Source organism: Aspergillus viridinutans (assembly GCF_018404265.1).
Source record: "Aspergillus viridinutans IFM 47045 DNA, scaffold_13, whole genome shotgun sequence".
Taxonomy (NCBI): domain Eukaryota; kingdom Fungi; phylum Ascomycota; class Eurotiomycetes; order Eurotiales; family Aspergillaceae; genus Aspergillus; species Aspergillus viridinutans.
The window spans coordinates 851,209-878,879 of NW_025091229.1; the positions used below are offsets into that span (position 1 = coordinate 851,209).

A 27,671-nucleotide genomic window follows, 5' to 3' on the forward strand; every position below is an offset into this window, starting at 1 on the left:
CCATCTCAATTCCTGGCTGCGACATTTTCTGTGTCGGGCTGCTCCTGTACCCCGCCGCCGCATTTTATCTCCCGTCCATTGTGGGCGCACTCGGAAGCTGCGAATCAGCCGCCATCACCATGGCGCGCGTCTATGCCGATGTTAACGAGCATATGCCTCGGTCCTACTGGGACTATGATAGTGTGAACATCTCCTGGGGGGTTTTGGAGAACTATGAAGTGGTCCGCAAGATTGGTGAGTGAGCAGATCTGGTCTATTCACCCAACGGGAGCCTTGCCATTATCGTGGATGACCTGTGCCATACCGATCTAGTGGCTTTGGAAGGCTGACAATTGTCAATACAGGCCGGGGAAAGTACTCCGAAGTGTTCGAGGGCATCAATGTCGTCAACTACCAGAAGTGTGTCATCAAGGTCCTCAAACCGGTCAAGAAGAAGAAGATCAAGCGCGAGATCAAAATTCTCCAGAATCTGGCGGGTGGCCCGAACGTGGTAGCTCTGTTGGATGTGGTTCGTGACAGCCAGAGCAAGACGCCGAGTCTGGTTTTCGAATACGTCAACAACACCGACTTTCGGACCCTGTACCCTCGTTTCACCGACTACGATGTGCGCTTTTATGTATATGAGCTTCTAAAGGCTCTGGATTTCTGCCACAGCAAAGGCATCATGCATCGGGATGTCAAGCCCCACAACGTCATGATTGACCATGAGAAGCGCAAAGTGAGTTCTATCGTGCCCCAACATAGTTCATTTGCTGACAAGGCATGTTAGCTACGGCTCATCGATTGGGGTCTTGCCGAATTCTACCACAAAGGCACTGAATATAACGTCCGAGTCGCCTCACGCTACTTCAAGGGCCCTGAGCTGCTTGTTGATTTCCAGGAATACGATTACTCCCTGGACATGTGGTCCTTGGGCGCGATGTTTGCCTCCATGATCTTCCGCAAGGAGCCCTTTTTCCACGGCCAGAGCAACTCAGATCAACTGGTGAAGATTGCCAAGGTACTGGGGACCGAGGAGCTTTTTGAGTACTTGGATAAGTACGACATCGAGCTCGACCCTCAGTATGATGAAATACTCTCTCGCTACCCGAGAAAGCCCTGGCACTCTTTCATTAATGCCGACAACCAACGCTTCATCAGCGACGAAGCGATTGATTTCCTTGACAAACTCCTTCGATATGATCATGCTGCAAGTCTCCCACATTTCGTTCGATTCTTATCAGTGCTGACCTTTCTTCGCTTTTTAGGAACGGCTTACAGCCCAGGAGGCCATGGCTCATCCCTACTTCGCCCCGGTTCGCGCAGCGGAGTCGCAGGCCGCTCGGAACAATGCAACGTCTCAATCGTGAAGCCAGGCGTTGTTGACCTGACTATTACTTCATACATTCAGGGATCTACCGAACCCTAACTCAGCACCTGCTGTGATTCAATTGCGTCCTTGAACACCGCCGGCTTGGTTCGAAGTTTTGAGTCAATATCTGGGTCCAAAGAGAGTGGTGATAATCAATCAACACACGTGCAAACGGGATCCACGGCGGCCACTCGCTGCCTCTTACTGGTATCACTTTACGCACCGTTTGTGCCATGTGCGATGGAATGCGGAACCAAACGATGATGACAGATGACGTACACCTAATATGTTGCCTGGGTATAGAGCCCCATTTCACCTCAGTCTTGGCGTACAGCGCACTCCAATGTATCTGATGACCCGTTCGGACTGATTGATATTTTATATTTCACTTTCCATGCTTCTCACATCTTTTCTACATCTTCCTCGTCTGTTCAATTTCGTAAACTGCCTCGATGGTGTTGTGGGATTCGCCTTCTCCATTACAAATTTCAGTCTTATCTTATGTCACCACCCTCCTGTGTCTACTGCGAATCCGTGTCTTTGATGTCTTTCCGTTCTGGTCATGGAAAGGAGTGAGCGGTCTTATTGGGGGCTTAATTGATTCTCTAAGCTTGTCTCTTTTTGAAGTGGCGAAAGCATGCATTTCCAGATTTTGAGTATCGTTTGCATTAACGTGCGACTTTCGATAGATCAAACTAATGTCGTACTCGACCAGAGACGCTGCGTTACAGATGAGTAGAAACTAAGGAGAATTGCTGCTCGTGCTTGGGCTGAGTTATATCACGTGATGTGACTCGAATGCTTTCCCCTATCGATTAGCCGATTGAGTCAAGTATCTTGAAGCAGAAGATCAAAGAATGCTGGTTGACTCATATGCTCCCCGTATAGTATATTAGATTGGTCGTTCATTCTTTTTGGACATCAAATCCATCCATATCCCAATTGAATCGTTCTCCACCGCCGGAGTCTTCTCTGGGCCCCGCAGTAACATCCTCTGATTCGTTCCGTTCTCTGCTCTGCGCCAGCGAAATTTAATGCCCGCATTTCGCACAACCACCTGCCCCTCACCCTCCTTGTTCTTGTCCCGGTATTCAAGATACTCATCAGGCAATTTGTGGCGCGCTCGGCGCCTTGGAGATTGTTAACTCCTCCGATTTCTAAATCATACTCAAGGATGTCTCAGCCAACTCCCTCTCCGAACCCGGGTGAGTAGTCCTCCGTGCTTCGCGCCGTGACTCATCGTCACTCAGACCGCGGGGGAGAGATGCAAGTGGCTAACAGTCTTGAATTCTTTCAGTGGGTGAGCCGAAAGCTCCTATGACCGACCCCGCCCCCCAGGCCGATGATCAGACCAGAAACCAGGTTGTCGACTCTGCCGTGAAGGATGCGCAGGGTGCTCCTAAGGTCAAGAGTGAGAAAGAGTGTATGTCTCTCGAGTGTCGATTGTGGATGATATAGCATGTGCATTGGTTGCTGATTGTTGGATGTTGCCATTGGTTAGTAGAGCGAGAACGACGAAAGGCCGAGAAGGCGAAGAAGTTCGCCGAGAAACAAGCAAAGGTTGCTGCGGCCAAACCTGCACCTGCCAAGGCTGATAAGAAAGCCAACAAGATCGAGAAGGAGAAGACGACCGATGCGTACGATCCCAAGATCATTGAATCCGGCCGGTACGAATGGTGGGAGGAGCGTGATCTTTTCAAGCCCGAGTTCGGCCCGGATGGCAAGGTCAAGCCTGAGGGTTACTTCGTCATCCCAATTCCTCCCCCGAACGTGACAGGCTCCCTGCACATGGGCCACGCTCTTACCAATGCCCTTCAGGATACTATGATTCGTTGGGAGCGAATGAAGGGAAAGACCACTCTCTGGCTTCCTGGTATGGATCACGCCGGTATTTCCACTCAGAGTGTTGTCGAGAAGATGCTCTGGAAGAAAGAGAAGAAGACCCGCCACGATCTTGGCCGTGAGGAGTTCACGAAGAGAGTCTGGGCTTGGAAGGACGAGTACCATGCGAACATCAAGAATGCTTTGCGGAGAGTCGGTGGTTCTTTCGATTGGTCGCGTGAGGCTTTCACCATGGATCCCAACCTGTCGGCCGCCGTCACAGAAACTTTTGTACGGCTTCACGAGGAAGGCATCATCTACCGTGCCAACCGTCTTGTCAATTGGTGTGTGGCCCTGAATACCTCGTTGTCCAACCTCGAGGTTGAGAACAAGGAGGTCGAAGGACGTACACTGCTTGACGTGCCTGGATACGACAAGAAGATCGAGTTCGGTGTGTTGACCCACTTCTGCTATGAGATTGATTGCACCAAGGAGAGGATCGAGATCGCTACCACTCGTCCGGAAACCATGATCGGTGACACAGGTATTGCCGTGCACCCTGACGACAAGCGCTACCAGCACCTGATTGGCAAGTTCGCCCGTCATCCCTTCATCGACCGCCTGATGCCCATCGTTGGCGATACTGATGTCGATCCCGAATTCGGTACCGGTGCGGTGAAGATCACGCCAGCCCACGATTTCAACGATTTCAACCGTGGAAAGGCCCACAACCTCGAGTTCATATCCGTGCTGAACGATGATGGTACATTCAACAAGAATGGTGGCCCATTCGCTGGTATGAAGCGTTTCGATGCCCGTTACAAGGTCATTGAGATGCTGAAGGAGAAGGGATTGTACGTGAAATGGGAGAATAATCCCATGAAGATTCCTCGCTGTGTCAAATCGAATGATGTTATTGAGCCTATTCTGAAGCCCCAGTGGTGGATGAAGATGCAAGATCTTGCCGAACCTGCCATCAAGGCTGTTGAGAATGGTGAAATTGTCATCAAACCCGAATCCGCTGAGAAGAACTACTTCCGCTGGATGAGAGGTATCAATGACTGGTGTCTTTCCAGACAACTCTGGTGGGGTCACCAGGCTCCTGCTTACTTCGTCAAGATCGAGGGTGAAGACGGCGATGACAGTGACGGTAACCTGTGGGTTACCGGACGTACCGAAGAAGAAGCCCGCAAGAAGGCCGAGGCCAAGTTCCCTGGCAAGACATTCTCCTTGATCAGGGACCCCGATGTGCTCGATACCTGGTTCTCATCCGGTCTGTGGCCCTTCTCAACACTGGGATGGCCCCGCCAGACTCATGATCTGGAGAACTTGTATCCTACGTCTGTGCTCGAGACCGGTTGGGATATTCTGTTCTTCTGGGTATGCTTTCCGCTTCGTTAGGTTCTCTGTGCTGTTCTAATCAATTTACAGGTCGCACGTATGATTATGCTTGGTATCAAGCTGACTGGCAAGGTGCCCTTCAAAGAAGTTTACTGCCATTCCTTGATCAGAGATTCCGAGGGTCGCAAGATGTCCAAGTCCCTGGGTAATGTCATTGACCCCTTGGATGTCATGGAGGGTATCGAGCTTCAGTCTCTCCATGCCAAGCTACTTACTGGTAACCTTGCCGACAAGGAGGTTGCAACTGCTACCAAGTACCAGAAGAAGGCCTTCCCCAAGGGTATTCCCGAATGTGGTGCTGATGCTCTGCGTTTCGCCCTTGTGTCTTATACTACTGGTGGTAAGTTCTGATATTACCTGGCCTAGGATGGCTGAATCAAAGCGCCCACTCCGAAGCTGACACGGACTGACTTCGGTTTAGGTGGTGATATCGCATTCGACATTCAGGTTATCCACGGCTACCGCCGTTTCTGCAACAAGATTTACCAGGCTACTAAGTTCGTCTTGGGCAGATTGGGTGATGACTTCAAGCCCCTGCCAGCCCCTTCAAAGACTGGCCGGGAGTCTCTCTCTGAGCGCTGGATTCTGCATAAATTCAACACCGCTGCCAAGGAGGTCAATGAGGCGCTGGCGCAGCGTGAGTTCTCTGTCGCCGCTTCTACCACTTACCAGTACTGGTACGGCCAGCTTTGCGACATCTTTATCGAAAACTCGAAGTATCTCTTGGCGCCTGAGGTGCCCGCTGAAGTACAGGAATCGGCCAAGCAGACTTTGTACACTGCCCTCGAGGGCGCTCTGACTCTTATTCACCCCATCATGCCTTTCGTTACGGAGCACTTGTGGCTGCGCCTACCTCGCAGACCTGGTGACGAGACCATCTCGATCATGAGGGCTCGCTATCCCCAGTACAACCCAGAGTTCAACGACCCCGAAGCCGAGACGGCTTACGAGCTCATCTTGAATACCTCCAAGGCCATCCGGTCGATCCTTGCCCAATATGAGGTCAAGACTAAGGGCGATATTATTATCCAGACATATGACCCCGTTAGCCACAAGACCATCTCGGACGAAGTGACTAGCATCAAGTCCCTGGGTGGTAAGTTTTTGGGAGAGCTCAGCGTAGCTGACCTCGAGAACACCAACCCCCCTTCAGGCTGCGTCGTTGCCGCGGTCGGTGCCCAGGCCGCTGTATACCTTCGCGTGTCGAAAGAGGTAGCTCTGGAGCAGGAAGAGAAGGCCAAGGCCAGTCTGGAGAAGGCACGCGAGACTGTTCGCCGCCAACAGACTCTCGTCAATGGCGCTGGATGGAAGGAGAAGGTTAAGCCAGAGGTTCGTGAACAGGAAGAGAGAAAGCTTCGGGATGCCGAGAGTGAGGCTGCCCGGCTGGAAGAGCAGATTCGCGAGTTTGAGAAGCTTCGCTTGGAGTAGATAGATGACGCGGAGATATTAACAATAAAAATTGCCATTTTATTGTTAAATGTATATCTTGTTGCTTGACACTTGGACCATTGCGAGATTTATTCTGTGAACCTGGGATTAATGAATCAGTATGCTGTGTTCTACGGGATTGGTAGGTACTTACATATGGGAGATTTGATTTGAGAGTCTCCAGTTAAGCTTATCGATAAGCGGCGCCAAGACATTTCCGCCAAAACTTTTCGCTCCGCTTTTTTCTTCCTCGACCAGGCAAGTCGGTGATCGGCGAAACATCCAAGTTTTCGCCGTTGAAAGCAGAAGAAATCAAAATGCTCAGAGAAGTGTAAGTCTTGTTCTAGAAGCAGAATTCTTTGTTTATTATGAGAGCACCCTCTGACTAGGTATTTCTCAACAGCAAACCCAAGAATCCGCGCACAGCGCGCATTCTCAAGGCCCGCGAGCCCCAGCTCATCGAGCCCCCCAAGAGAGCCCTTTTCATGCATGGCTCGAAATGCCCGACGGCACTTAACACAGTTCTGAAGACATTCCACTCGCTGACGATTCCCCACTCCGTCCTCTTCCACAAGAAGAACGAGAACATTCACCCGTTCGAGAGCGCCGAGAGCCTCGAGTTTCTCGCCAACAAGAATGAGTGCGGTATCGTTGTTTTCGGAAGCACTAGCAAGAAGAGACCCAACTGCCTGACTGTGGCGCGGATATTCGACTCCAAGCTCCTGGACATGTGCGAATTGATGCTGCTCCCTAACCCGGACGGAGACTCGATCCCTTCAATCAACAACCTTAAGATGCAGATCGGAATTGGTTTACGGCCTATGCTACTGTTCGCTGGTACTGCGTGGGAAGATTCCACCTCTACTGCTCACGTTATGCTGAAGAGCATGTTTGTTGATATGTTCAAGGGCGAGGAGACGGATAAGATCGATGTCGAGGGACTGCAGTATGTGTTGATGATTGCCGCTGAGGAGCCTACCGACGGCCTGGCTCCTATTATTCATCTCAGATGGTACAAGCTTCGGACAAAGCGCAGTGGACACAAGCTCCCCCGCGTTGAGCTGGATGAGATCGGGCCCAAGTTCGACTTCAAGGTCGGTCGTCTGCACGAGGCACCCGAGAATGCTCTGAAGGAGGCCATGAAGCAGGGCAAGAGACCTAATGAGAACATGAAGACGAAGAAGAACATTGGCATGGACGTCATGGGTGACAAGATCGGTCGTGTGCACTTGGGCAAGCAGGATCTGTCTGGCCTGCAGACGAGGAAGATGAAGGGTCTGAAGCGACGTGCTGGTGTGGAGTCTGATGAGGAGGATGCGGAGATGATGGACGTGGACGAAGTCTCGGATGATGAGGGACGGAAGAAGGCGAGAACGGAATAGACTGCAGTCTCCGTTTATCTGGCGATGTTTTTGACGCATGATACTTTGTCTATCTATACCGCATAAGGCGTTCAGGTGGTTTGGTTTCTCTGTCGAGTCGTCGAGCAGATCGATCAGTTTCATTCATGGTCACTATAGCTTAAAAGTATCCAGCATATATCAAAATGATTTTATTCTTCTTCTATTAACTGAGCGTACTACTTGCACTGATTGAGATGCTTCTACATTCCTTTGTCATTACCCTAGAAGCAAGAGTCAATGTTCCGTTCGTTCTTATCATCCTGCCTCCCATTTAAGCCTTTTGAGTTCATATTTGCTCCGATCTAAAGATAGACAGCTCGACGATTCCTTCAATACATTATTCGAAAAAGTACCTCTCTACCTCTCTATTCTTCGTGATACTGACAACTGCTGGATAATGTATAATCACGTGACATGACGTCTGTGCTCCTGGTGGCCTCACATGCCGAGGATCATTGCAGTTGCGCGGGTGAAGCGCAGTCCATTAAATACCGTTCCCCCGCCGTCTGTCCTGATGATGGGATCATGCCCATCCATATTTGTACCTTATCATTCCGTTCCTGGTAGTTCCCTAAATCTATTCCTTCCTACATTCTGACCCTCCTGACACCTGGTGTTCTCCGTCGGTAGACATCAATCTGATCCGTCGCTGGTCCGATCAACCTACCGAGGTCCCGCAGACACCATGGATGCACTTCTGGTATGCTTGACGCTTCACTCGGCTTTGTCAATCCAACTATATCGCACGCTTTTCTGATCGCTGTCTAGTCTCGCCTGGATTCCGTTGTCCTCGACCCCCAGCTCGCGCCCCTTCTGTCGCTCGTCAAGGGTGCCCGCAATGGCATTATATACGGGTCGAAAGTGCGGTTTCCGCACGCTTTGGTGTACGTCCGAATCCGCTGGCGGAACCACGCAAGCTTGACATTGAGAATCCAGCTAATGCGAGATGTCTTTTTTCGTACAGAATGATCTTTCTCTTCCGCTCTGGAACGTAAGGCGATCCTATCGACATGCCGAGTATTGCCGAAATACTGATTTCTAGATTCAGATTCCGAGAAAAGGTCGGGCTCGTCCTGAAAGCCACACGCCAGCATGCTCGGAACCTGGCAACGTTTGCTCTTATATATAAAAGCTCCATGATAGTTCTGCGCAACGTCAATCCTACTGGTGTCGGGAAAGAAGGCCGCTATGACAGCTTCTTTGCGGGTCTGCTGGGAGGATATGCAGTTTTTGGTCGACATAAAACAAGCATTACCCAGCAGGTGAGATCAATTCGAAGTTTGAGATGGAGAGAATTGAAACTAATGTGCCTGTGCAGATCGTCATATACGTCTTTGCTCGTGTAGTACTTGCTCTTGCCAAGCTTTCTGTCCAGCCGAATATGCACCCTCTCTCCTCCTTGATCACTCCCGAGTCGCGCGCAAGAATCGAGGCCAATGCATGGCCAGTATTTGCAAGTCTCAGCTGGGCACTTGTTATGTACATCTTCCGTTGGCATCCGGAGACGCTTATGTCGAGTCTGAGAAGCAGCATGGTATACATGTACGTCTTGACCTTGGCCAGACGATATCTTCAGATACTAATGCTTTTCAGCTACGCCGACTCGGATCACTGGGATTCATTCCGCAACTTCTTGATACACAACAAATAGACGGCTCTCTGGATTGTCTTTTCTGTTCAGTGTTTTACTCCTCGCACCGCTGGTCAGGAGGTCTGCATACTTACCATGGAGTATACCTGGCGTATAGAATGGGTACATTGTCTGTTTTCCCGTCTTGTTCACTTTTACCCTGGATTATGTTTTATCTCATGCGAAGGGCTTGGGCTGTCTCCACATAAATTCAGGACACGGTGTCTGTGTCTAGTCAGCTTGACTTGACAACTTAGCTGGGATCCCTGCCGCAGGCGGATAGGGGAGATGGTGTTCATGACAACCAGTATAGAGGACTTTCTGAAGTGACTTCACATTGTCCAAAGAATACAACAGCTAAAGTATGAGGCTATTTTTCAATTATGTTATTTCGTGTCTGTTATGGGTGGGATGTTCTAGGAAGTCTAATCAGAACATTCCTGTCACCCAGTCCAAGTAAGGCCTAGAGCCAGCGTATCTCTTCACTGTACACAGTACTTAAAGCTTCAGTGAATCTACAAAGGGTATACTGCCATTATTGAAGCGGACTTTGTAGAAGTGAACAAAGCCATTAGTACGGGCCCTAACCCTATACTCATGGAGTCAGTCTGCAATAGACTTGAATACAGTCATGTCATAGAGGCAAGATTCAGGTGGAACTAAAACATGCACTGGATTGAAAAGTACTTATCATTAACTACTCAGTCAAATTATTGGCATGGTGAAGGATCTGACCTAAGGCATAGGTAATCAGATTCACAGAATGCCACTCAGTATTCACTAATCAACAAGAACTCAGAGGACCTCCTTATGATATCCTCGGCTCCATCCTCAGAAATATTCTATACCATTTCCGCAGCCTTTTTCAATAGGATAACGAATTAGAAATGAATCCAGAAGTGAACAGAGCCAGTGAACCTGATCCAAACGGGGATGTCGTCCTTATGGTATCCCCACCAAAGCAGCCTCGCGCATACGCACCCTCCAGGATTTGTTCGGATGGAGAGGCAGGAGTCGTCAGATACCGAGCTTCCTCTAAGCATCTGAGCTTGGCTTCGCAATACTTCGAAAAGAGGCTGAAGGAAGAATTGGGCGCGGGCGAAGAATTGCAGAAGAACGGCCGCGTCGAGATAGATGTTCCCGATACTGATCCTGAGACGTTCTCGATCCTGCTTGATCTAATGCACTGCCGCACGCAGGAAGTTCCTACTTCGGTGACCTTTGACGAGTTGGTCGAGCTGGCTGTCCAAGTCGACTACTTCAAATGCCATGGGGTTCTCGGGCTGTATCCCGCGAGATGGATCGAACCGTGGAAGGCGAAACGTCCCAACGCTTACTGTGATGAGATCGTCAAGTGGATTTTTGTTTCCGGGGTGTTTAATGACTGCGAGCTTTACGCATCTGTTACCTGCTTGGCGATACGACAGAGCAAGGACATCATCAACCCGCTGGATCTTCCTATACCGCTATCTGTTACAGGTGAGCCCATATGAGCCATCTTGGAGAAGTTACGCTTACAAAGAAAGACACGATCAATCTGAAAAGGAAAAGTCTGCTGTACCTTTTACTCAGAGATGTGGAAGTGAGGCGGCATAAATTAGAGAATGGCCAAATCACCTGCACTTTCGAATGCGACTCGTTCAGACTAGGCTCACTTATGAAGCAAATGAAGGCTCACAGACTGCCATGGCCCCGTGAGAACCTCGATTATAAAGGCCTTGCACCAGAAAGTGTGGATAAGAAGATCCTTGAATTCGAAAAACCGAGCTCCAAGGTGTCCTGCAAAGGTCGGTGCAGTGGGCTTCTTGGACCTAGAGCAATCGAAGAGCTCATATACCTTCGAACAAAATCATCTGGACTCATCTTGATACCAGAACAATGGCGTTGACGTTGTCAGAAGGACCACATGTTTGAAAGTACATATGCAGTTTGACTTGTTGAAAGCCCTCAGGCCTCAGGTGATTCTTATACATTCATCAAGTAAAACACAGCAATTGAATGTTCTCTAATCCTTTCAAATGCATTATCAAATTCACCTCTCTTAAGACTCAATGTAACTCTAGTTTTAACCAGTACATGCAGTGAATTTCCTAATTCTGTTCATATATTAAAAATCTGATTCTCTTAGAAGCCCATTCTCTGGTGTCCTTGATATATCTTCTCCTTACCAGTGAGCAAATCATCAGAATATGCTGACACTGTTTTGAGAAGTACTGGTGAAAGTGAGGTTAATAAATATAAGCATCACTATAGCAACACTCTACTCTCTCTCTGACAACAGAACTGCCATCATTCGTTGACTGACCATCTCAACCTTCTCTTCTCTGCACTGACTGTCTCAACCTTCTCTCTCTGGACTGAATGTTTTAACCTTCTCTTCTCTTTATCAAGCAACTACAACTCGAGCATCAAGTATGGACCTCCTCACACATCGAACTTCTTTAGACTTTATTCTAACAAGATAGGATGAGCGGCACCTGCTACCTGATCGACGCTTCTGGCGATGTTGTCCTAGTCCTGTCCGCACAGCGCCGCGCCCCAGTCACGACCAGCCTGACTGAGCCAATAACACAAACAAATCCAGTGCCATCAACTTCTCCAGCGTCTACAGAAGCTAATAGCAATGCATCTATCAAAATGAATGCAGGAGAGAAGCCTGCTAATTCAAAGGAACCTGCATCAGTCGCTGTTGAAACACCGCAGACCCGCTTCAAAGTCTCGTCGAAACACCTCACCCTAGCATCTAATTACTTCAAGGACCATCTCAAGAAACGTATCTCTCCAACTAGCACCTCCGATGAGCCAGGATATGACGAAGTCCATATGATAGACTGCGACCCTGGAGCATTCCTGATAGTCATGAACATCATACACGGGCAGGGCCAGCGGATACCGAAGGAGGTGGACGCAGCGATGCTTTTGAAAGTTGCTGCTGTGGTTCGCTACCTCGACTGTCGAGAGGCATGTACGTTTGTCGTCGAACTCTGGATAAAGCGGTTGCTTGAGGAGAAGAAAGTAGTCTACGACACATGGGACAACTGCTTGAAATGGGCTTATATCAGCTGGGCTCTCGGATTCCATTCCTTGTTTACAAGCTCCACGAGCGCTGCCATGTCTCGAAGATGTTTGTCGTCTACATATCCTGCCGACCTCAACCTTCCAGAGCGTGTCAAAGGTATTGTTGTCCTAACCATCTCCCTATATCCTTTATTGGCCCAGGAAGCTTCGGGTCTCGATCCAATGCATTTTACGGCCATAGTGCTAACTTACAAACCCACTTTCTAGACGACATTACTAAGGGCTGGAGGACTGCAACCGACAAAGCGAAGAGTGTGCTCTCAGCCGAGACTTCACGCCTCAAGGGCGAGACCGTTTATTGCCATTTCTGCTGCGACTCTCTTCACCTCGGGGCTATAATCAAGGCTACAAGCCATATGGATAGTGCCTCGTTATGCTCGGTGCATGAAAGCCTTCAATCGAAAACGACTCATTGCACTGCTGGCAAGCCACGCTGTGTTAATGCCGCATCTCTTCTTACACTGAAATCTGCGCTCGCAAAAGCATGCACGGGGGAAGGGCTCGGCTTACAAAACTACCCGTTGAGTGACTGATTGTTATGGTCGAAAGGGTAGTCAATGCCGAGCACCGCCTGTGTCTTGCTCCTAGTCATCCTTTCATTGTCAATGAGATGCTTGGGCTACTGTTGCGTTTCCTCGGCTCGTTTCTCTCCAGCAGCATGATACCCTTTGCTTCTATCCCGCTCTCATCCGACTCGTGACCTTGTGGATTCTATGCAGCCCTGAGATAGTCTTTGTGTGTCTGATTTCTGTCTTTTTCGGACTACGTATGGATGGTCTCGGTTATTGAGAGCTGTGTGCTTGGCCAAGAGTGTTCATAGTCAACAAGCATGCGATTGTTCTAAGCTAGTCTACCATTGAAAAACATGAGGAGGGCTCTGAAAATCAGTGACTTGTGCAAAGCCCACTCTACAGCTTGCTCTTGACATCGACCAGCTTTTCCACCTCCGCAAACTGGTAATAGTAATCTAAGCTCTGCGGGTTGAGCAGAGTACCCGACGGTTTGATCTTCTTGCCTGATACGATCTGCTTTACCGGTAATTCTACCTTCTTCAGATTCACCGTCGTCTGGACCACGTTAGTCATAGTTTAAGTCCCGTCTAAGACCGTAAAGAGGAGCACGTACCGGGATCTCAGGCGTCTGAAAGACATACTTCGGCACATGCCGGGCACTCAATGCCTTCCTGATTGCCTCTTTCACTCTGGAGACAAGCTGCGGCGTGAACTGGAATCCCGGCCGCATTAACAGGAAGAGCATGACAGATTCGTCGGCGTCGGTTGGCCGTCGCTGGCCGACGCAGATTGAATCCGCTATCTCGGTCGAGAATTGCGTGTCGATTACGTTGTAGATCTCCGCGGATCCGAAGCGGACGCCTGAGGGGTTGAGGACGCCATCTGATCTGCCCAGAAAGAGGATTTGTTTTGTGACGGGGTGGATGCAGATGAAGTCGCCGTGGGTCCAGACATCTACACATCACAGGTTAGTAGGTGCGATTGAGGGGGTGGAGATGAGAACGAGACTTACTGTCAAACCGGGCAAAGTATGAGTCAAAGTACTTCTGTGGCCCGTCATCGCCCAAGAATTTGACTGGCATAGTTGGAAATGCTGCGGTGGCTACCAACTCTCCTGGCACACCATCCGGAACCGCAGTGCCTTTGACACCAGAAGCACCCTCATCCGCTTGATCGAATACTGCGATAGGAATACCCAGAGCTGGACCTTGGCATCCGCCCACATATAGAGGAGTAAGCGGATTCTCCAAGCCAAAGCAGGCGGCGAGATCGGTACCGCCGGAGATATTAGCCAACTGCGTATGAGATGGGAAGCCCTCGTCGTAGAACCATTCAAACAAGGATTCCGAAAGGACCATGCCGGTGCTCGTGACGATGCGGAGTGCCCTGAGATCTGCAATGTCCCTTGGTCCTATGTTGTTCTTCCGAAGCTCATGGAGGTAGCGCGGTGATGTGCCGAAATGAGTCACTCTATGCTTGCCCAGTAGCTCGATGAGGAACTTGGCGTCTGGTAGGAAGGGACTTCCATCGTACAAGATGGCTTTGCCGCCGAACATTAGCCCTGATACAGCAGACAGATACATGATCCACCCGGTGGTGGTGTATTGCAAAACCGTTGAATCTGGTCCATGATCACGGTGCAGCCGAGCCTCCTTGTAGGTGTTGAGTATGACACCGCCTACTCCATGAACGATGGGCTTGGGTTTCCCGGTTGTCCCGGATGAGTACACAACCAGGAACGGATCCCGAAACCCAACCCTGACAAACTCGAGCTTGTCTGACGGAGCCCTTGCAAGAAAGGCTGCAACGGGTTGGGTTTTGGGCACGCGGGTCACATCGACTGGCTGGCCTGGGAACCGTGGCATCGCGATGATGCTTTCAAATTCGGGAACTTCCCGGAGACCATCGACAATGTCCTTGATTTTTGGTCGAAGATCAATCCGCTTCCCATTGTAGATTGCGAAATCGTCAACAAAGACGTACTTTGGCTTCAACTGGAGCAGACGATCGAGGATTCCTTTGACGCCCGTGTCAGTGGACGTTGAGGAGAACCATGCTCCAAGAGCCGTCGTTGCGAGGAAAACGACAAGCGTATCGACGCTGTTACTTGCTACAGCGGCGACTCGATCTCCCTTGACAACCCCAGCTGCTTTGAGTGCTTGCACCATTCCCCCTGTCTTGCGTCGCAACTCGGCCCATGTAACGTTGGAAGATGGTTCTGACCCCCCCTCCCTAATTTCTGTCAGAGCAACTTTATTGTCCTCCTTGCCTTTCGTTGTAATCTGTAGATGCCCCGAGCTTGACCTCTCCGCCGAAAACAGCATATTCTCGGCAAAGTTGAGTCGCACACCCTCAAACCAGGTGGGGATGCTGTCAATGCGGGCTGATTCATCTACAACGGTCCTATAAGTGCCTTCAGAGATGATGGGAAAGTATCTCCAGCAAAAGTCCCAAAAGGATGCACGATTGTCCGTTGACCACCGACAGAGAGAGTGGTAGTCCTTAGCAATTGCGTTAGGCGACGACAGAGAGCAAGATACCAGTCCAAGGTACGTACTGGAAGCTGAAGTCCCTTCTCTTTCTCTAACTCCGATTTGAAAGCCCACATCTGAGTAGACTGCGGGTTAGAATGCTCCCAGAGCTTCCTCGGCAGGTCGGACGTTGAGGCCATTTTGCTTGAGAGTACAATGGTGAAGTTGCTTGAATTTGAGACAATTACTTGGAGAGCTTCTAGCAGTAACCCTCGATATACTTATAGCAGCAAAAGACTTATCGTAGTCGGTTGGAGTCTCTGATTGTCCCTGTCGACGACACCCTGGCCTCGGTTAATGGCCGATGCCAATCGGTTGCAAGGAGTTGCGGGAACGCGGGAATGCGGGGAAGAAAAGGAGAATCCATATTTTGTCTAGAGGAGACTTGTTGTTCTGGGCCCGTCAATCCTTCTGCTGCATTTTGATACAGACCGGTGTTGGTCCGTAATATTGCGACGGAGTGGTGAGCCATCTGTTGTATGGGTGTGTTGATGTACGACCAAGAAATCCTGTCAACTGGTTAGAGGAGTACTGTGAACCAGTTGACGCTGATCATCAACAAACAAATCTCTTTTCGAAGCAGGAAATTGAATTGTATCAGCGATTAGCATAGGATGCATAATTTGAACACTCATTTAAGGGTGCGAAATGAGCCTCTGAACAGAGTCGATGGGTGAAGTGTCGATGATAGTCGGCCTCTCCCGAAGCTGCTTTTAGCGGCTGCCACATACGGCGAGTGCCGACAACTTGATGGAGTCATTGTCAACTGTTCTCCTGAGTTATTAACCCGGCATTACGCTCAGCTTCTGCGAGGCTGGTCCTTGCAATTGAGTTCAAAGGAGATTTATACACTACACACTTCCCCAAAGTCTCAACCAACCCTGCAAACCCCAAAACACCATGGCGCCCATCCTCACCTCCAGCCCAACTCTCCGCATCATCCCCGAACCCTTCACGAAAGAGGCCTTCGCGCCCTTCGGCACCGCCATCAGCTGTCCTCTCCCACGCGATCTCTCCTCCGCGCCTTCTCTCTCCTCTCTCCCTCCTCACGATCCCGCTCCAGTCGTCGCAAACCAATCCTCCGCCCTCAAGTACAGCCCCATCTCCCCGCTGCTCGACCGCTACCCGCAATGTCCCAGCGGCCAGCCCTCCTCCGCCCGCATGAGCATGTTCTCGTGCTTCCCGCGCAAACTGCGCACCGTCAAAGCAACAGGAGGGGAGACTAGCGTCTTCGACGTCCGCATCCTGGAGCGACACCCCTTCACTACGCAGACATTCACACCCATCGACCTATCCAGCCAGAACCGCGCAGGCGATGCCGAGGAACCATTCTACCTGGTTATCGTGGCGCCGACGTTGAAGGGCCAGACGGCAACAGCGACTGCGCCTTCGGGGGACACCGTGACGATCAGGGATCCCCCCGACTTGAACAATGTGCGGGCGTTTGTGGCGCGGGGTGGGCAGGCGGTGACGTATGGGGTTGGGACGTGGCATGCGCCGATGGTGGTGCTGGGTTCCAGGCGGGTGGATTTTGTGGTGGTGCAGTTTGTCAATGGGGTGGATGAGGAGGATGTGCAGGAGGCTGCATTTGGGGAAGGGATTGTGGTTGATTTGGGGAGGAGTCGGACGCCGGGTGCTTCCAAGCTCTAAAACGCTTGGAGGTGGTATCCTTGCCTACGTCTGGAATGGAGTCATTTGTCCATAGAGGAGCGCATTTATGAATGTATTATGAATGTACGTTAAGCATGACTAGATTGGTATCTCGAGTAAAAATGCAACCCACGAGAAGATATGGTACATGGACATAGAGGGTCAGGAATAACAAGCACTACGCGGTTGCTGCCGCGATAGTATGGCTATCGCTGCCGCCTGAAGTCCGTGGAGCGCGGTTACCCAACGACTGTCGCACTCGACTGGCCATCTCTAGGGTCTCCTTTGGCAAGCCTGCGAGCTGCGCGACTTTCAGCGCATGGGAATCACGGTTCACTCCCTTGCGCAGCCGATGGACAAATGAGAACGACCCCGACGCGGTCTCTTTCACATCGGTACAGTATCGCCCCAGTGCCTCAAAGTCATCGGTCATGTCCGCTAAAGCATGGAAATGGGTTGCGAACAACGCCCGGCACTTGTTGCGGTAGTGCAGGTGGTGCAGACAGGCAAAACTGACTGCTGTCCCGTCTTCTGGCGTTGTCCCGCGGCCAACCTCATCCATGATAACAAAGGAGCGCGCTGTCGCCTGCTTCAATATGGTGGCCGTCTCCAGCATCTCCACCATGAAAGTGGACTGGTCTCGGAATAAATCGTCAGCTGCTCCAATGCGACTGAATATCTGATCTACAATGCCAATCTCCGCATACTCAGCTGGCACGAATGACCCAACCTGTGCCAAGATGGTGATGAGCGCATTTTGGCGCAAGAACGTGCTTTTACCGGCCATGTTTGGGCCAGTGATGAGCCAGATCCTCTCCGAATAGCCCAAGAAGCAGTCGTTACTGACAAACTGTCGCCCTTGCTCCTCGAGCCCAAGCTTGACTGTTGGATGCCTTCCTCCAACGATCTTGTGGGTTACTCCATTGGTGAGGATCGGACGTACAAAACGTTGTTCTTGAGCCAAGGTGGCGAAAGAACATGCAACATCAAGCTCGTCCATTACGGCTGCGTTGCGTCTAATCTTCACTAGGTTGATAATCACTTCGCGGCGCAGTGCCTCAAAGATCGCCTGTTCCTCTTGTCGGATTTGGACTTTCACCTGGTCCATTCGGTTACCCAACGCTGTCCAGGCGGGAAGGTAAAAGGACCGTGTCGACTTGGTTGAAGACACATTCCGCGTTACACCTAGCTCCTCTAGAGACTGCTGGGAAATTTTGGCTCCTTTGACATGGCAAATATGTCCCAGGCCAGGAGTCCATTTCAACGAGAGGGCGGAAGATCCGACGGCTTCCCGAAGACGTTGAGTAAGACGCGTCTTTTCATCCTGCAGCCGGTCCAAGGACTCATGTAGTTCGAGAAGAGCTGCACTGGCATTGCGCCTCATGATCCAAGTGTCAGGCGCGGTTGTTTCTTCCGCCGAGGTCTTGGATTGATCGCTGTTCTTAGCTCTCACTTTTTTGGGAAGCGCCTCCACTTCTCCAGGAAGACCCTCGCTCATGGCTACTTCCTGTGCCAGAATCGCCGCTTCAGCAGCCGTATCATCCTCAAGACGCTGCTTCTGCAGTAGACCTTCTTCGTCAATGGCAGCTGAAATCCGATCCGCCAGCATGGTCGGTCCATCCAGACAGAGTCGACCAGTCATAGCTGCGAGACTACGCTTGGCATCGATGGACTGTATATGAGGCAAACTGTCAAGCCAGCCGTTATCTTGGGTTGATAAAACCATCTTGATCTCTCTCGAAGCCTGGACGGCCCTGGCAAGGCAGATCAGGTCGTCTGCGTCTCCTCTCCCCAATGTAAATTTCTGGACCAAGCGTTGAGCATCATAGCTTCGCTTGAGCAGTTGGATTACACTGTCGCGTAAATCATTATTTTCGAGAAAGACCGATACAAGATCGAGTCGTTCGTTGACTACCTGCAATGACGTGGAAGGGGATGCTACGAATATATCAGTCCATACAGCTGCAATCTGCAAAAGCCAGAACAGGGTGAGACATACTCAGGCGATCTCTCAGCAGACGTGCTCCACTTTTGGTAGACGTCCGGCGCACCGCATGTAGTAAGCTTCCTTTTCCAAAGCCATCCCGCGCCGTTTCGAGAATTTCCAGGCCTCTCAGACTGTTACGATCAATGTTCATAGACTCGTTCAGATGTCGACGACGAGGCGGCTGAAGCTTCAGATTCACGCCCTGCAGCTGGACTCTGATATACTCCAGCAAGCTATAACCGGCTGCGATCTCTTCCGGCGTGAAGGCATCCGGATCTTGGTCAGCTATTGGCGCCTCAAGCACAGAGCTCCACTGTGATATAGGTAGAATGTTGCTGGGATATGCGAAAAAGGTCATCAAACGATGGTCATGCCCAACCAAAAGTTGCAGCTCCTGCCCGATGAGATCTTGAAGTTTCTGGTCCACGAGTATCTCCCGCGCTCCGATCCGAGCAATCGCCGAAGGAAGCATCTGAGTGGTAGTCGATTGTGTGAAGAAATCTCCTGTGGATAAGTCGAGCCAGGACAAGCCTACGCGTTGGGATGCGGATGACAATATGTGCTGCGGCGCAGACAAATCACCCTCCTGTTGTTCTAACTGCGCTTTCAAGGCTGGCACGTCCATATAAACCGCCAGCAAGAAATTGTTCTCCGAAGGGTCCATGAACTTCTCATCGATTAGGGTACCTGGCGTGATAATTCTGGCTACCCTGCGATCAAAGAGTAAACCACTCCGGGCTTTATCCTCAGCGGCATTGGCGAACTCTTCGCTGATAGCCACGTATTTATTCAAGTCTTGGACAAGTATCTTCAGAAACCGATCTAGCTGAAAGAAGGGAAATCCTGCCATGGGAACAGGTCCCGCGCTGGTCTTCTTGAAGGCGAGCTTCAAGTTCAGTAACGGAGCTAGCTCTTCAGCCTGCTCAAAGTAGAGCTGGAGAATCTGTCAGGGATCTATGCTGCCTTCGGAAGAGAGAATACGACTGTCTAACTCTACTTGAACCGCCAGTCCGAAGTCCGTACCTCGTAGAAGCCCCCTACTCGAGTCAAAATAACACAATTCCTGAATTTCTGCATGTTATTCCGATGTCCCTGTACGACCGTGGGATATCGAGGCGCATCGTCCGTAGCGTCGTCATACGGTTCGAGCTTCAATGTTCCCTGCGGTAGATCCTTGACTTTGACCGTAGTCCTCGTTCTTGCCCCCCTTCTGAGCTCGAGATGAGGCGTTGGTAACGAAGGCTCGACGCGGGCGACTGGACGGCGCGGATGGTGACAGATCGTTCGGTGCACAAGGCAACAATGCGCGGCAGAATTGTCAAGTTTATGGAGAGGATGGAATTGCGACGCGGCTAACCGGGCCAACCGACATCCATTGATGCGCATGGCCTTGAGCTGAGCAAGTCACCAAAGTGGTGTTGGTGTTGGTGTGGTAAGATGGCGGGCGGCGACAACCAAAACGGGAAGCTCAAATCTCAGGTGTCACTCGCCAAACCTTCCCGCTTTGCCACTGAAATCTGCTGCAGAAGAACTTCCCGACAACTTTCAAACGCCATCTCCCTTCAAACCATCCAACCACTACAGGCAGCTTGCAACCCTGCAATAACGAGTAAGCTTGCCTGCTGCAAGAGGATGATCCAGGTTTGTGAAGCCTTTACGGACACTTAATTATTTCCACAATTCATTTCTTGACGCAGGTGTGTCGACGCGCCGGCTGAATCTGAGCTCCACCGAGCCCGGACGACTGAAAGAAGTCGTCGCACTATCGTTCTTGCTTTGTCGGATTTTTTTTTGATTGCAGTTGAAACACCATCAAGATGGCGGACCAAAATATCTCCCAGTACAAGTACTCGGCGATGTCCAACCTGGTTCTCCAGGCGGACCGTCGTTTCATTTCTCGCATCAACGATGAACCCACCGGAGACCCAGAATCCCTTGCCGGGCGCATCGGTATTCGGGAGATGGGCTCAAGAGTCGCGCATGACGATGCGCCAAAAGCCAAGAAGAAACCCGTCGGACCTACAGATATCGAGCGAGGTGCGATCCGAGAAGGGGAGGATGTGCTCGCTCGAGAACAGAGAAAACGTCGCGGGCAACAACAATTACGCGGCCAGGGTATTCTTTCCGCCGCCGATGCTCTCATAGAAGGGTTGAAATACCGCCCTCGAACTCCCGCCACCCGCGCGACCTACGATCTCATACTCACGATGACTGCGAGTCATCTGGGTGATGTCCCTCACGAAGTCGTCCGGAGTGCTGCAGATGCTGTGTTGGAGCTATTGAAAGACGAAGATATGAAGGACTTTGACAAGAAAAAGGAGATTGATGACTTGCTTGGTAGCTCCATGAATCCAAAAGAGTTCAATGAGCTTGTAAATTTGGGGAAGAAGATTACGGACTACGATGCGCAGGACGAGGACGAAGAGATGGAGGGCGGAATGGATGGCCAAGAAGAGGCAGAGCTCGATGAACGTCAGGGTGTTGCCGTCGTCTTCGACGAGGAAGACGAGGATGATGAGCGAATGGGCACTGTCACCGAAGTCCGAGACGAGGATGACCTGACCGACGATGAAGAGCCAGATGAACAAGAAGCTCCCGATATTGAGGCTGCGACGACCGAGAAGGCGAATATCGAAGGTCTTGAGGCTGAGGAAGAGATGGTCATCGACGGTGGACTAGATCGCGCCGACCAACGACGGGACAAGTACTTGATAGTTCCTGCCCGGCAAATCGACGCTTACTGGTTACAACGTCAAATTGGTTCTGTGTATACCGACGCTCATATACAACAGGAGAAGGCCACACAGGCTCTGGAAATACTTGGTGGCAAAGCGGAGGACGGCACAGAGAAATCCCTGCGAGACGTGGAAAACGATCTGATGGAACTTTTCGATTATGAGCACCCAGACCTTGTCGCCAAATTCGTGACAAACCGTGATAAGATTGTGTGGGTAACGCGTTGGCGCAGGGTTGCCGAAGATGCCGATGCTCGCCATCTCGTCGAAAGTGAGATGGTTGAGGCTGGCCACCGAGCTATTTTGGACGAAATTCGAGGCAAGACAGTTCGCGATGAAGCGGCAGGTCGTCCCGAGAAGAAGATCAAGCTCGATTTGATGGATGTCGATGTCCCTAGCGCACCGGCCGCCGAACAGAAGCCTGCAGAGGGTGGCCTGGTCGGCGGTCTGCAGCCCAAGAGGCTGATCAACCTGGAGAACCTTGTCTTCCATCAAGGCAACCATCTGATGACCAACCCGAATGTCAAGCTACCTCAAGGTTCCACCAAGCGAACATTTAAAGGATACGAGGAGATCCATGTACCACCGCCAAAACCCAAGCGAGACCCTGGGGAGAAGAACATCCCCGCTACTGAACTGCCTGAATGGGCTCGTATTGGCTTTGGCAGTGCCAAGGAGCTCAACCGAGTTCAGACCAAATGCTACCCATCCGCCTTCCACGATGACGGCAATATGCTTGTCTGTGCTCCCACAGGATCTGGAAAGACGAATGTTGCCATGCTTGCCATTCTTCGCGAGATCGGCAAGAATCGCAACCCGGAGACCGGAGAGATTATGCTCGACGATTTCAAAATCATTTATATCTCTCCCTTAAAAGCTCTGGTCCAGGAGCAAGTCGGCAACCTCGGCAAACGGCTCGAGCCCTACGGCATTCGAGTTTCTGAGCTGACTGGTGATCGCCAACTCACAAAGCAACAGATTGCTGAAACCCAGCTGATTGTCACGACTCCCGAAAAATTTGACGTCATTACCAGAAAAGCGTCGGAGACGAGTTACATCAAGCTTGTGCGTCTGATTATTATCGATGAAATTCATTTGCTTCATGACGAGCGAGGACCAGTCATTGAAAGCATTGTTAGTCGGACAATTCGCAAGGTAGAGCAGACCGGAGAACCTGTCCGCATCGTTGGTCTCAGTGCAACTTTACCAAACTACCGTGATGTGGCCAGCTTCTTACGAGTTGACCCCAGTAATGGCCTGTTCCACTTTGATGGTTCTTATCGACCATGCCCCTTGAAGCAGGAATTCATTGGTGTCACCGACAAGAAAGCCATCAAGCAGCTGAAGATGATGAACGATATTTGCTATAACAAAGTTCTCGAGCAAGTCGGGCAGCGAAGAAACCAGATGCTCATCTTCGTTCACTCTCGAAAGGAAACGGCGAAGACGGCCAAGTATATCAGGGATAAAGCATTGGAGATGGAGACTATTGGCCAGATCCTGCGTAGCGATGCTGCAAGCAGGGCTATTCTAGCGGAAGAAGCCGAGTCTGTCGACGATGCGTCGCTGAAAGACCTGTTACCATACGGTTTCGGTATCCACCATGCAGGACTGAGTCTTGCGGATCGTGACTCCGTCCAAGCGCTGTTCGCTGATGGCAGCATTCAAGTTCTCGTATGCACGGCAACTCTTGCCTGGGGTGTCAACCTTCCCGCGCATACAGTTATCATCAAAGGAACTCAGGTATATTCGCCGGAGAAGGGTAGCTGGGTCGAGCTTAGCCCCCAAGATGTCCTCCAGATGCTGGGACGAGCTGGTCGACCTCAATACGACACATTTGGCGAAGGTATTATTATCACATCCCAAACTGAAATTCAGTACTACCTCTCCCTCATGAACCAGCAGTTGCCGATTGAGAGTCAGCTCATGAGCAAACTTGCCGATAACATGAATGCGGAGATCGTACTTGGAAACGTCCGCAACCGTGACGAGGGTGTGGAGTGGCTGGGGTACACTTACCTTTTTGTCCGTATGCTCCGTTCGCCTGGCCTGTACAGCGTGGGCGCCGATTATGAGAACGACGACGCGTTGGAACAAAAGCGAGTTGACCTAATTCACTCCGCAGCCGTCATCTTGGAACGGGCCGGACTTATCAAGTACGAGAAGAAGACTGGACGTCTGCAATCCACCGAATTGGGACGAATTGCTTCGCATTACTACATCGGCCACAATTCCATGTTGACCTACTCTCAGCATATCCAACCGTCCATCTCGACCATTGAGCTCTTCCGCATTTTCGCCCTCAGCGACGAATTCAAGTACATCCCTGTTCGACAAGACGAGAAGTTGGAGTTAGCGAAACTTCTCGGTCGTGTTCCTGTTCCTGTGAAGGAGAGCATTGATGAACCTCATTCGAAGATCAACGTTTTGCTGCAGGCGTACATTTCCAGACTGAAGCTAGAAGGTCTTGCTTTGATGGCAGACATGGTGTATGTTACTCAGTCTGCGGGTCGTATTCTGCGGGCCCTTTTTGAGATTTCCTTGAAGAAAGGCTGGTCGTCTGTCACGAAGACTGCTCTCGATCTCTGCAAGATGGCGGAACGGCGGATGTGGCCGACCATGACACCACTTCGTCAATTCCCTAACTGCCCCCGGGATATCCTGCAGAAAGCGGAGAGAATCGACGTGCCTTGGTCCAGCTATTTCGACCTCGACCCTCCTCGCATGGGCGAACTTCTTGGTATGCCCAAGGCTGGACGGACGGTGTGTGATCTCGTGTCCAAGTTCCCTCGTTTAGAAGTCCAGGCGCAAGTTCAACCTGTAACCCGGTCATTGCTTCGAGTGGAGCTTACCATTACTCCGAATTTCGTGTGGGATGATGCTTTGCACGGGACAGCGCAAGATTTCTGGATCCTCGTTGAGGACTGTGACGGCGAGGAAATCTTGTTCCATGATCAATTCATCCTCCGGAAGGACTATGCGCAGGCCGAGATGAATGAGCACCTGGTCGAATTTACAGTTCCCATTACCGAGCCTATGCCGCCCAACTACTTCATCTCTCTCGTTTCCGATCGGTGGATGCACTCTGAGACCAAGATTGCGGTGTCTTTCCAGAAGCTGATCCTTCCGGAGCGATTCCCGCCCCATACTCCTCTGCTGGACATGCAACGGGCGCCTGTCAAGGCACTGAAGCGTGAGGATTACCAGCAGCTGTATCCTGAGTGGCAATTTTTCAACAAGATCCAGTCGCAAACTTTCAAATCTCTGTATGATTCCGATGACAATGTCTTCCTCGGTGCTCCTACGGGCAGTGGCAAAACTGTTTGTGCTGAGCTCGCATTGCTGCGGCATTGGGCAACCGGAAAGGGTGGCAGAGCCGTCTATATCGCTCCTTTCCAAGAATTGATTGATCAACGACATGCGGACTGGGAGAAGCGGTTGGGTAACCTCGGTGGCGGCAAGAATATCGTCAAGCTGACTGGAGAGACCACTGCGGATCTGAAATTGCTAGACCAGGCAGATCTGGTTCTCGCCACGCCGACGCAGTGGGATGTTCTGTCACGGCAATGGCAAAGACGCAAGAACGTGCAATCCGTGCAGCTGTTTATCGCAGATGAACTGCATATGCTTGGAGGCTATGGAGGATATGTGTACGAAGTAGTGGTGTCGCGCATGCATTCTATTGCCCTTCAGCTAGAGAACGGTATGCGCATCGTTGGGTTGAGCGTGCCTCTTGCTAATGCCCGCGACATTGGCGAGTGGATTGGTGCGAACAAGCATACGATTTACAATTTCAGCCCTCACGCTCGCCCCGTGCCTCTCGAGCTTCATCTTCAGTCCTTCAGTATTCCCCACTTCCCCTCACTCATGCTGGCCATGGCTAAGCCGGCATATCACTCGATCTTGCAGTTGGCTCCGGACAAGCCCGCGCTTGTGTTTGTACCCAACCGTAAGCAGACAAGATCGACAGCTATTGATCTCTTGGCTGCTTGCGCTGCTGATGACAACGAAGACCGGTTCCTTCATGCTGATGTGAATGAACTTGCACCGCTACTGAACCGGATTCAGGAACGGACGCTGGCAGAATCGCTCTCCCACGGCATTGGATACTATCACGAGGCTCTTAGCGCCACCGACAAGCGCATTGTCTCGCATCTCTTCACCATTGGTGCGATCCAGGTCCTACTTGCTTCACGCGATGTCTGCTGGGAGCTGAATCTGACGGCGCATCTTGTAATCGTCATGGGAACACAGTTCTTTGAAGGCCGCGAGCACCGTTACATTGATTATCCCATCAGCGAAATCCTGCAGATGTTCGGCAAAGCTACTCGCCCTAAGGAGGACAAGATCGGCCGAGGTGTTCTGATGGTACCTTCAGTCAAGCGCGAGTATTACAAGAAGTTCCTTAACGAAGCTTTGCCCGTCGAGAGTCATTTGCAACTGTACTTACATGACGCATTTGTCACCGAGATCAGCACTAGGACAGTCACTTCGACACAGGACGCCGTGGATTGGATGACTTACACGTATTTTTACCGCCGTCTCCTTGCCAACCCTAGCTTCTACGGTCTGAGTGATATTAGCCACGAAGGACTCAGCACTTTCTTGTCCGAGTTGGTGGAGAACACATTGAGGGAGCTGTCGGAGGCTAAGATCATTGATCTGGATGAGGAGGATGACAGCGTCTCACCCCTCAATGCGGCCATGATTGGCGCTTACTACAACATTTCCTTCATCACCATGCAGACCTTCCTGCTGTCGCTCAGCGCTCGCACGAAGCTCAAGGGTATTCTGGAGATTATCACCTCGGCCACGGAATTCGAATCGATTCAGATGCGTCGACACGAAGAACACATTCTGCGACGAGTGTACGATCGTGTACCCGTCAAGATGTCGCAACCCGCCTACGACTCGCCTCACTTCAAGGCCTTTGTTCTCCTGCAAGCTCACTTCTCCCGTATGCAACTTCCCATTGATCTTGCCAAGGACCAGGAGGTCATTGTCGGCAAGGTTCTCAACCTTCTCAGTGCATGTGTTGATGTTCTCTCATCTGAGGGTCACTTGAACGCGATGAATGCCATGGAGATGTCACAGATGGTGGTCCAAGCCATGTGGGATCGGGATAGCCCTCATAAGCAGATTCCTCACTTTGGCCCCGAAGCCATCAAGGTGGCCAACGAATACAACATTAATGACATTTTCGAATTCATGGAAGCAATGGATCCATCCGAGAACAAGGACTACCCCACGTTGGTCAAGAGACTTGGTCTCGATAACTCACAGTTGGCTCAAGCTGCCGCATTCACGAACGAGAAGTATCCCAACCTTGACCTTGACTTCCAGGTGGAGGATCCGGAGAACATTACATCCGGCGAGCCGGCGTATCTCAAGATCAAGATTGAACGGGAAGTCGAAGAGGACGAGGAGCCTGACACCACTGTACACGCACCGTTCTACCCCGGCAAGAAGATGGAGAATTGGTGGTTGGTGGTGGGAGACGAGAAGACGAAGAATTTGCTTGCCATCAAGCGAGTTACCATCGGCCGCAAATTGGACTTGCGCCTGGAGTACATTGTGCCCACGCCTGGTGAGCATGAGTTGACGCTGTACCTAATGTGCGACAGCTATGTGGGCGTCGACCAGGCTCCCACGTTTACCGTGACGGCAGCTGAAGGCATGGAAGAGGATGAGAGCGAGGAGGAAGAGGAGTAAAGGGGGGGTGTTTTTTTTTAAAGAAAAATCTGTTGGCACCTAGATCCGTCTGTTAATTTGTCTTTTTTTTTGTATTTATACGGCCAATCTACGTGGAAGCAATGAGATAAGATGTTAGATTCAAGACATCAGATCAGTTCGTGGAGTAGACTTAGTTTATTCAAGGTCGATCTTCTCCTCACGCGATAAGGCAGCTCTCTCCACTTTCTCCAACCTCCTCTCTTCTCCTCCCCCTTCCATCTCCTCCGCAACCCCTCCTGATCTGATTACCATCCATCGTTGTCTGATCTCGCAGTTTGCCATATATACGGTATAATAATAATAATTCATTTATCTACAAGTTACACAATTGTCTGTTCAATCCAATCGCATTGTCTTCACTCTTCCCCTCAACTCTTGGCGCAGATCTTATCAAGACAGCTCTTATCACTG

The 27,671-nt window shown here is 50.9% G+C and overlaps 10 protein-coding genes across 10 annotated transcripts; 8 read left to right on the forward strand and 2 right to left on the reverse strand.

Moving 5' to 3' along the window:
• Positions 1–119: 119 nt before the first annotated feature.
• Positions 120–1,349, forward strand: Aspvir_003067 (casein kinase II subunit alpha/alpha'; the record flags this gene model as incomplete). The annotated part of the gene is made up of 4 exons (XM_043274654.1): positions 120–234; positions 345–718; positions 770–1,189; positions 1,248–1,349. 4 exons carry the CDS (start codon positions 120–122, stop codon positions 1,347–1,349), a joined length of 1,011 nt encoding a protein of 336 aa, XP_043130589.1.
• Positions 1,350–2,525: 1,176 nt separating this feature from the next.
• Aspvir_003068 (valine--tRNA ligase) lies at positions 2,526–6,001 on the forward strand (the record flags this gene model as incomplete). The annotated part of the gene is made up of 5 exons (XM_043274655.1): positions 2,526–2,556; positions 2,649–2,774; positions 2,853–4,552; positions 4,604–4,913; positions 4,995–6,001. 5 exons carry the CDS (start codon positions 2,526–2,528, stop codon positions 5,999–6,001), a joined length of 3,174 nt encoding a protein of 1,057 aa, XP_043130590.1.
• Positions 6,002–6,318: 317 nt separating this feature from the next.
• On the forward strand, positions 6,319–7,383 carry Aspvir_003069 (rRNA-binding ribosome biosynthesis protein RPF2; the record flags this gene model as incomplete). Its single annotated transcript, XM_043274656.1, has 2 exons — positions 6,319–6,332; positions 6,405–7,383. The coding sequence occupies 2 exons, from the start codon at positions 6,319–6,321 to the stop codon at positions 7,381–7,383; spliced, it is 993 nt and encodes a 330-aa protein (XP_043130591.1).
• A 706-nt stretch (positions 7,384–8,089) lies between these two features.
• On the forward strand, positions 8,090–9,055 carry Aspvir_003070 (Tim17/Tim22/Tim23/Pmp24 family protein; the record flags this gene model as incomplete). The annotated part of the gene is made up of 6 exons (XM_043274657.1): positions 8,090–8,104; positions 8,173–8,288; positions 8,369–8,395; positions 8,453–8,666; positions 8,723–8,946; positions 8,998–9,055. 6 exons carry the CDS (start codon positions 8,090–8,092, stop codon positions 9,053–9,055), a joined length of 654 nt encoding a protein of 217 aa, XP_043130592.1.
• An 866-nt stretch (positions 9,056–9,921) lies between these two features.
• On the forward strand, positions 9,922–10,527 carry Aspvir_003071 (uncharacterized protein; the record flags this gene model as incomplete). The annotated part of the gene is made up of 1 exon (XM_043274658.1): positions 9,922–10,527. One exon carries the CDS (start codon positions 9,922–9,924, stop codon positions 10,525–10,527), a length of 606 nt encoding a protein of 201 aa, XP_043130593.1.
• A 1,144-nt stretch (positions 10,528–11,671) lies between these two features.
• On the forward strand, positions 11,672–12,645 carry Aspvir_003072 (uncharacterized protein; the record flags this gene model as incomplete). Its single annotated transcript, XM_043274659.1, has 2 exons — positions 11,672–12,209; positions 12,320–12,645. The coding sequence occupies 2 exons, from the start codon at positions 11,672–11,674 to the stop codon at positions 12,643–12,645; spliced, it is 864 nt and encodes a 287-aa protein (XP_043130594.1).
• Positions 12,646–13,020: 375 nt separating this feature from the next.
• Aspvir_003073 (acetoacetyl-CoA synthase) lies at positions 13,021–15,295 on the reverse strand (the record flags this gene model as incomplete). The annotated part of the gene is made up of 4 exons (XM_043274660.1): positions 13,021–13,179; positions 13,238–13,578; positions 13,637–15,125; positions 15,182–15,295. The coding sequence occupies 4 exons, from the start codon at positions 15,293–15,295 to the stop codon at positions 13,021–13,023; spliced, it is 2,103 nt and encodes a 700-aa protein (XP_043130595.1).
• A 760-nt stretch (positions 15,296–16,055) lies between these two features.
• Positions 16,056–16,805, forward strand: Aspvir_003074 (ureidoglycolate hydrolase; the record flags this gene model as incomplete). Its single annotated transcript, XM_043274661.1, has 1 exon — positions 16,056–16,805. The coding sequence occupies one exon, from the start codon at positions 16,056–16,058 to the stop codon at positions 16,803–16,805; it is 750 nt and encodes a 249-aa protein (XP_043130596.1).
• A 178-nt stretch (positions 16,806–16,983) lies between these two features.
• Positions 16,984–20,178, reverse strand: Aspvir_003075 (mismatch repair ATPase MSH1; the record flags this gene model as incomplete). The annotated part of the gene is made up of 3 exons (XM_043274662.1): positions 16,984–18,743; positions 18,805–19,726; positions 19,816–20,178. 3 exons carry the CDS (start codon positions 20,176–20,178, stop codon positions 16,984–16,986), a joined length of 3,045 nt encoding a protein of 1,014 aa, XP_043130597.1.
• A 431-nt stretch (positions 20,179–20,609) lies between these two features.
• Positions 20,610–27,239, forward strand: Aspvir_003076 (ATP-dependent RNA helicase BRR2; the record flags this gene model as incomplete). The annotated part of the gene is made up of 1 exon (XM_043274663.1): positions 20,610–27,239. One exon carries the CDS (start codon positions 20,610–20,612, stop codon positions 27,237–27,239), a length of 6,630 nt encoding a protein of 2,209 aa, XP_043130598.1.
• Between the last annotated feature and the right edge of the window lie 432 nt (positions 27,240–27,671).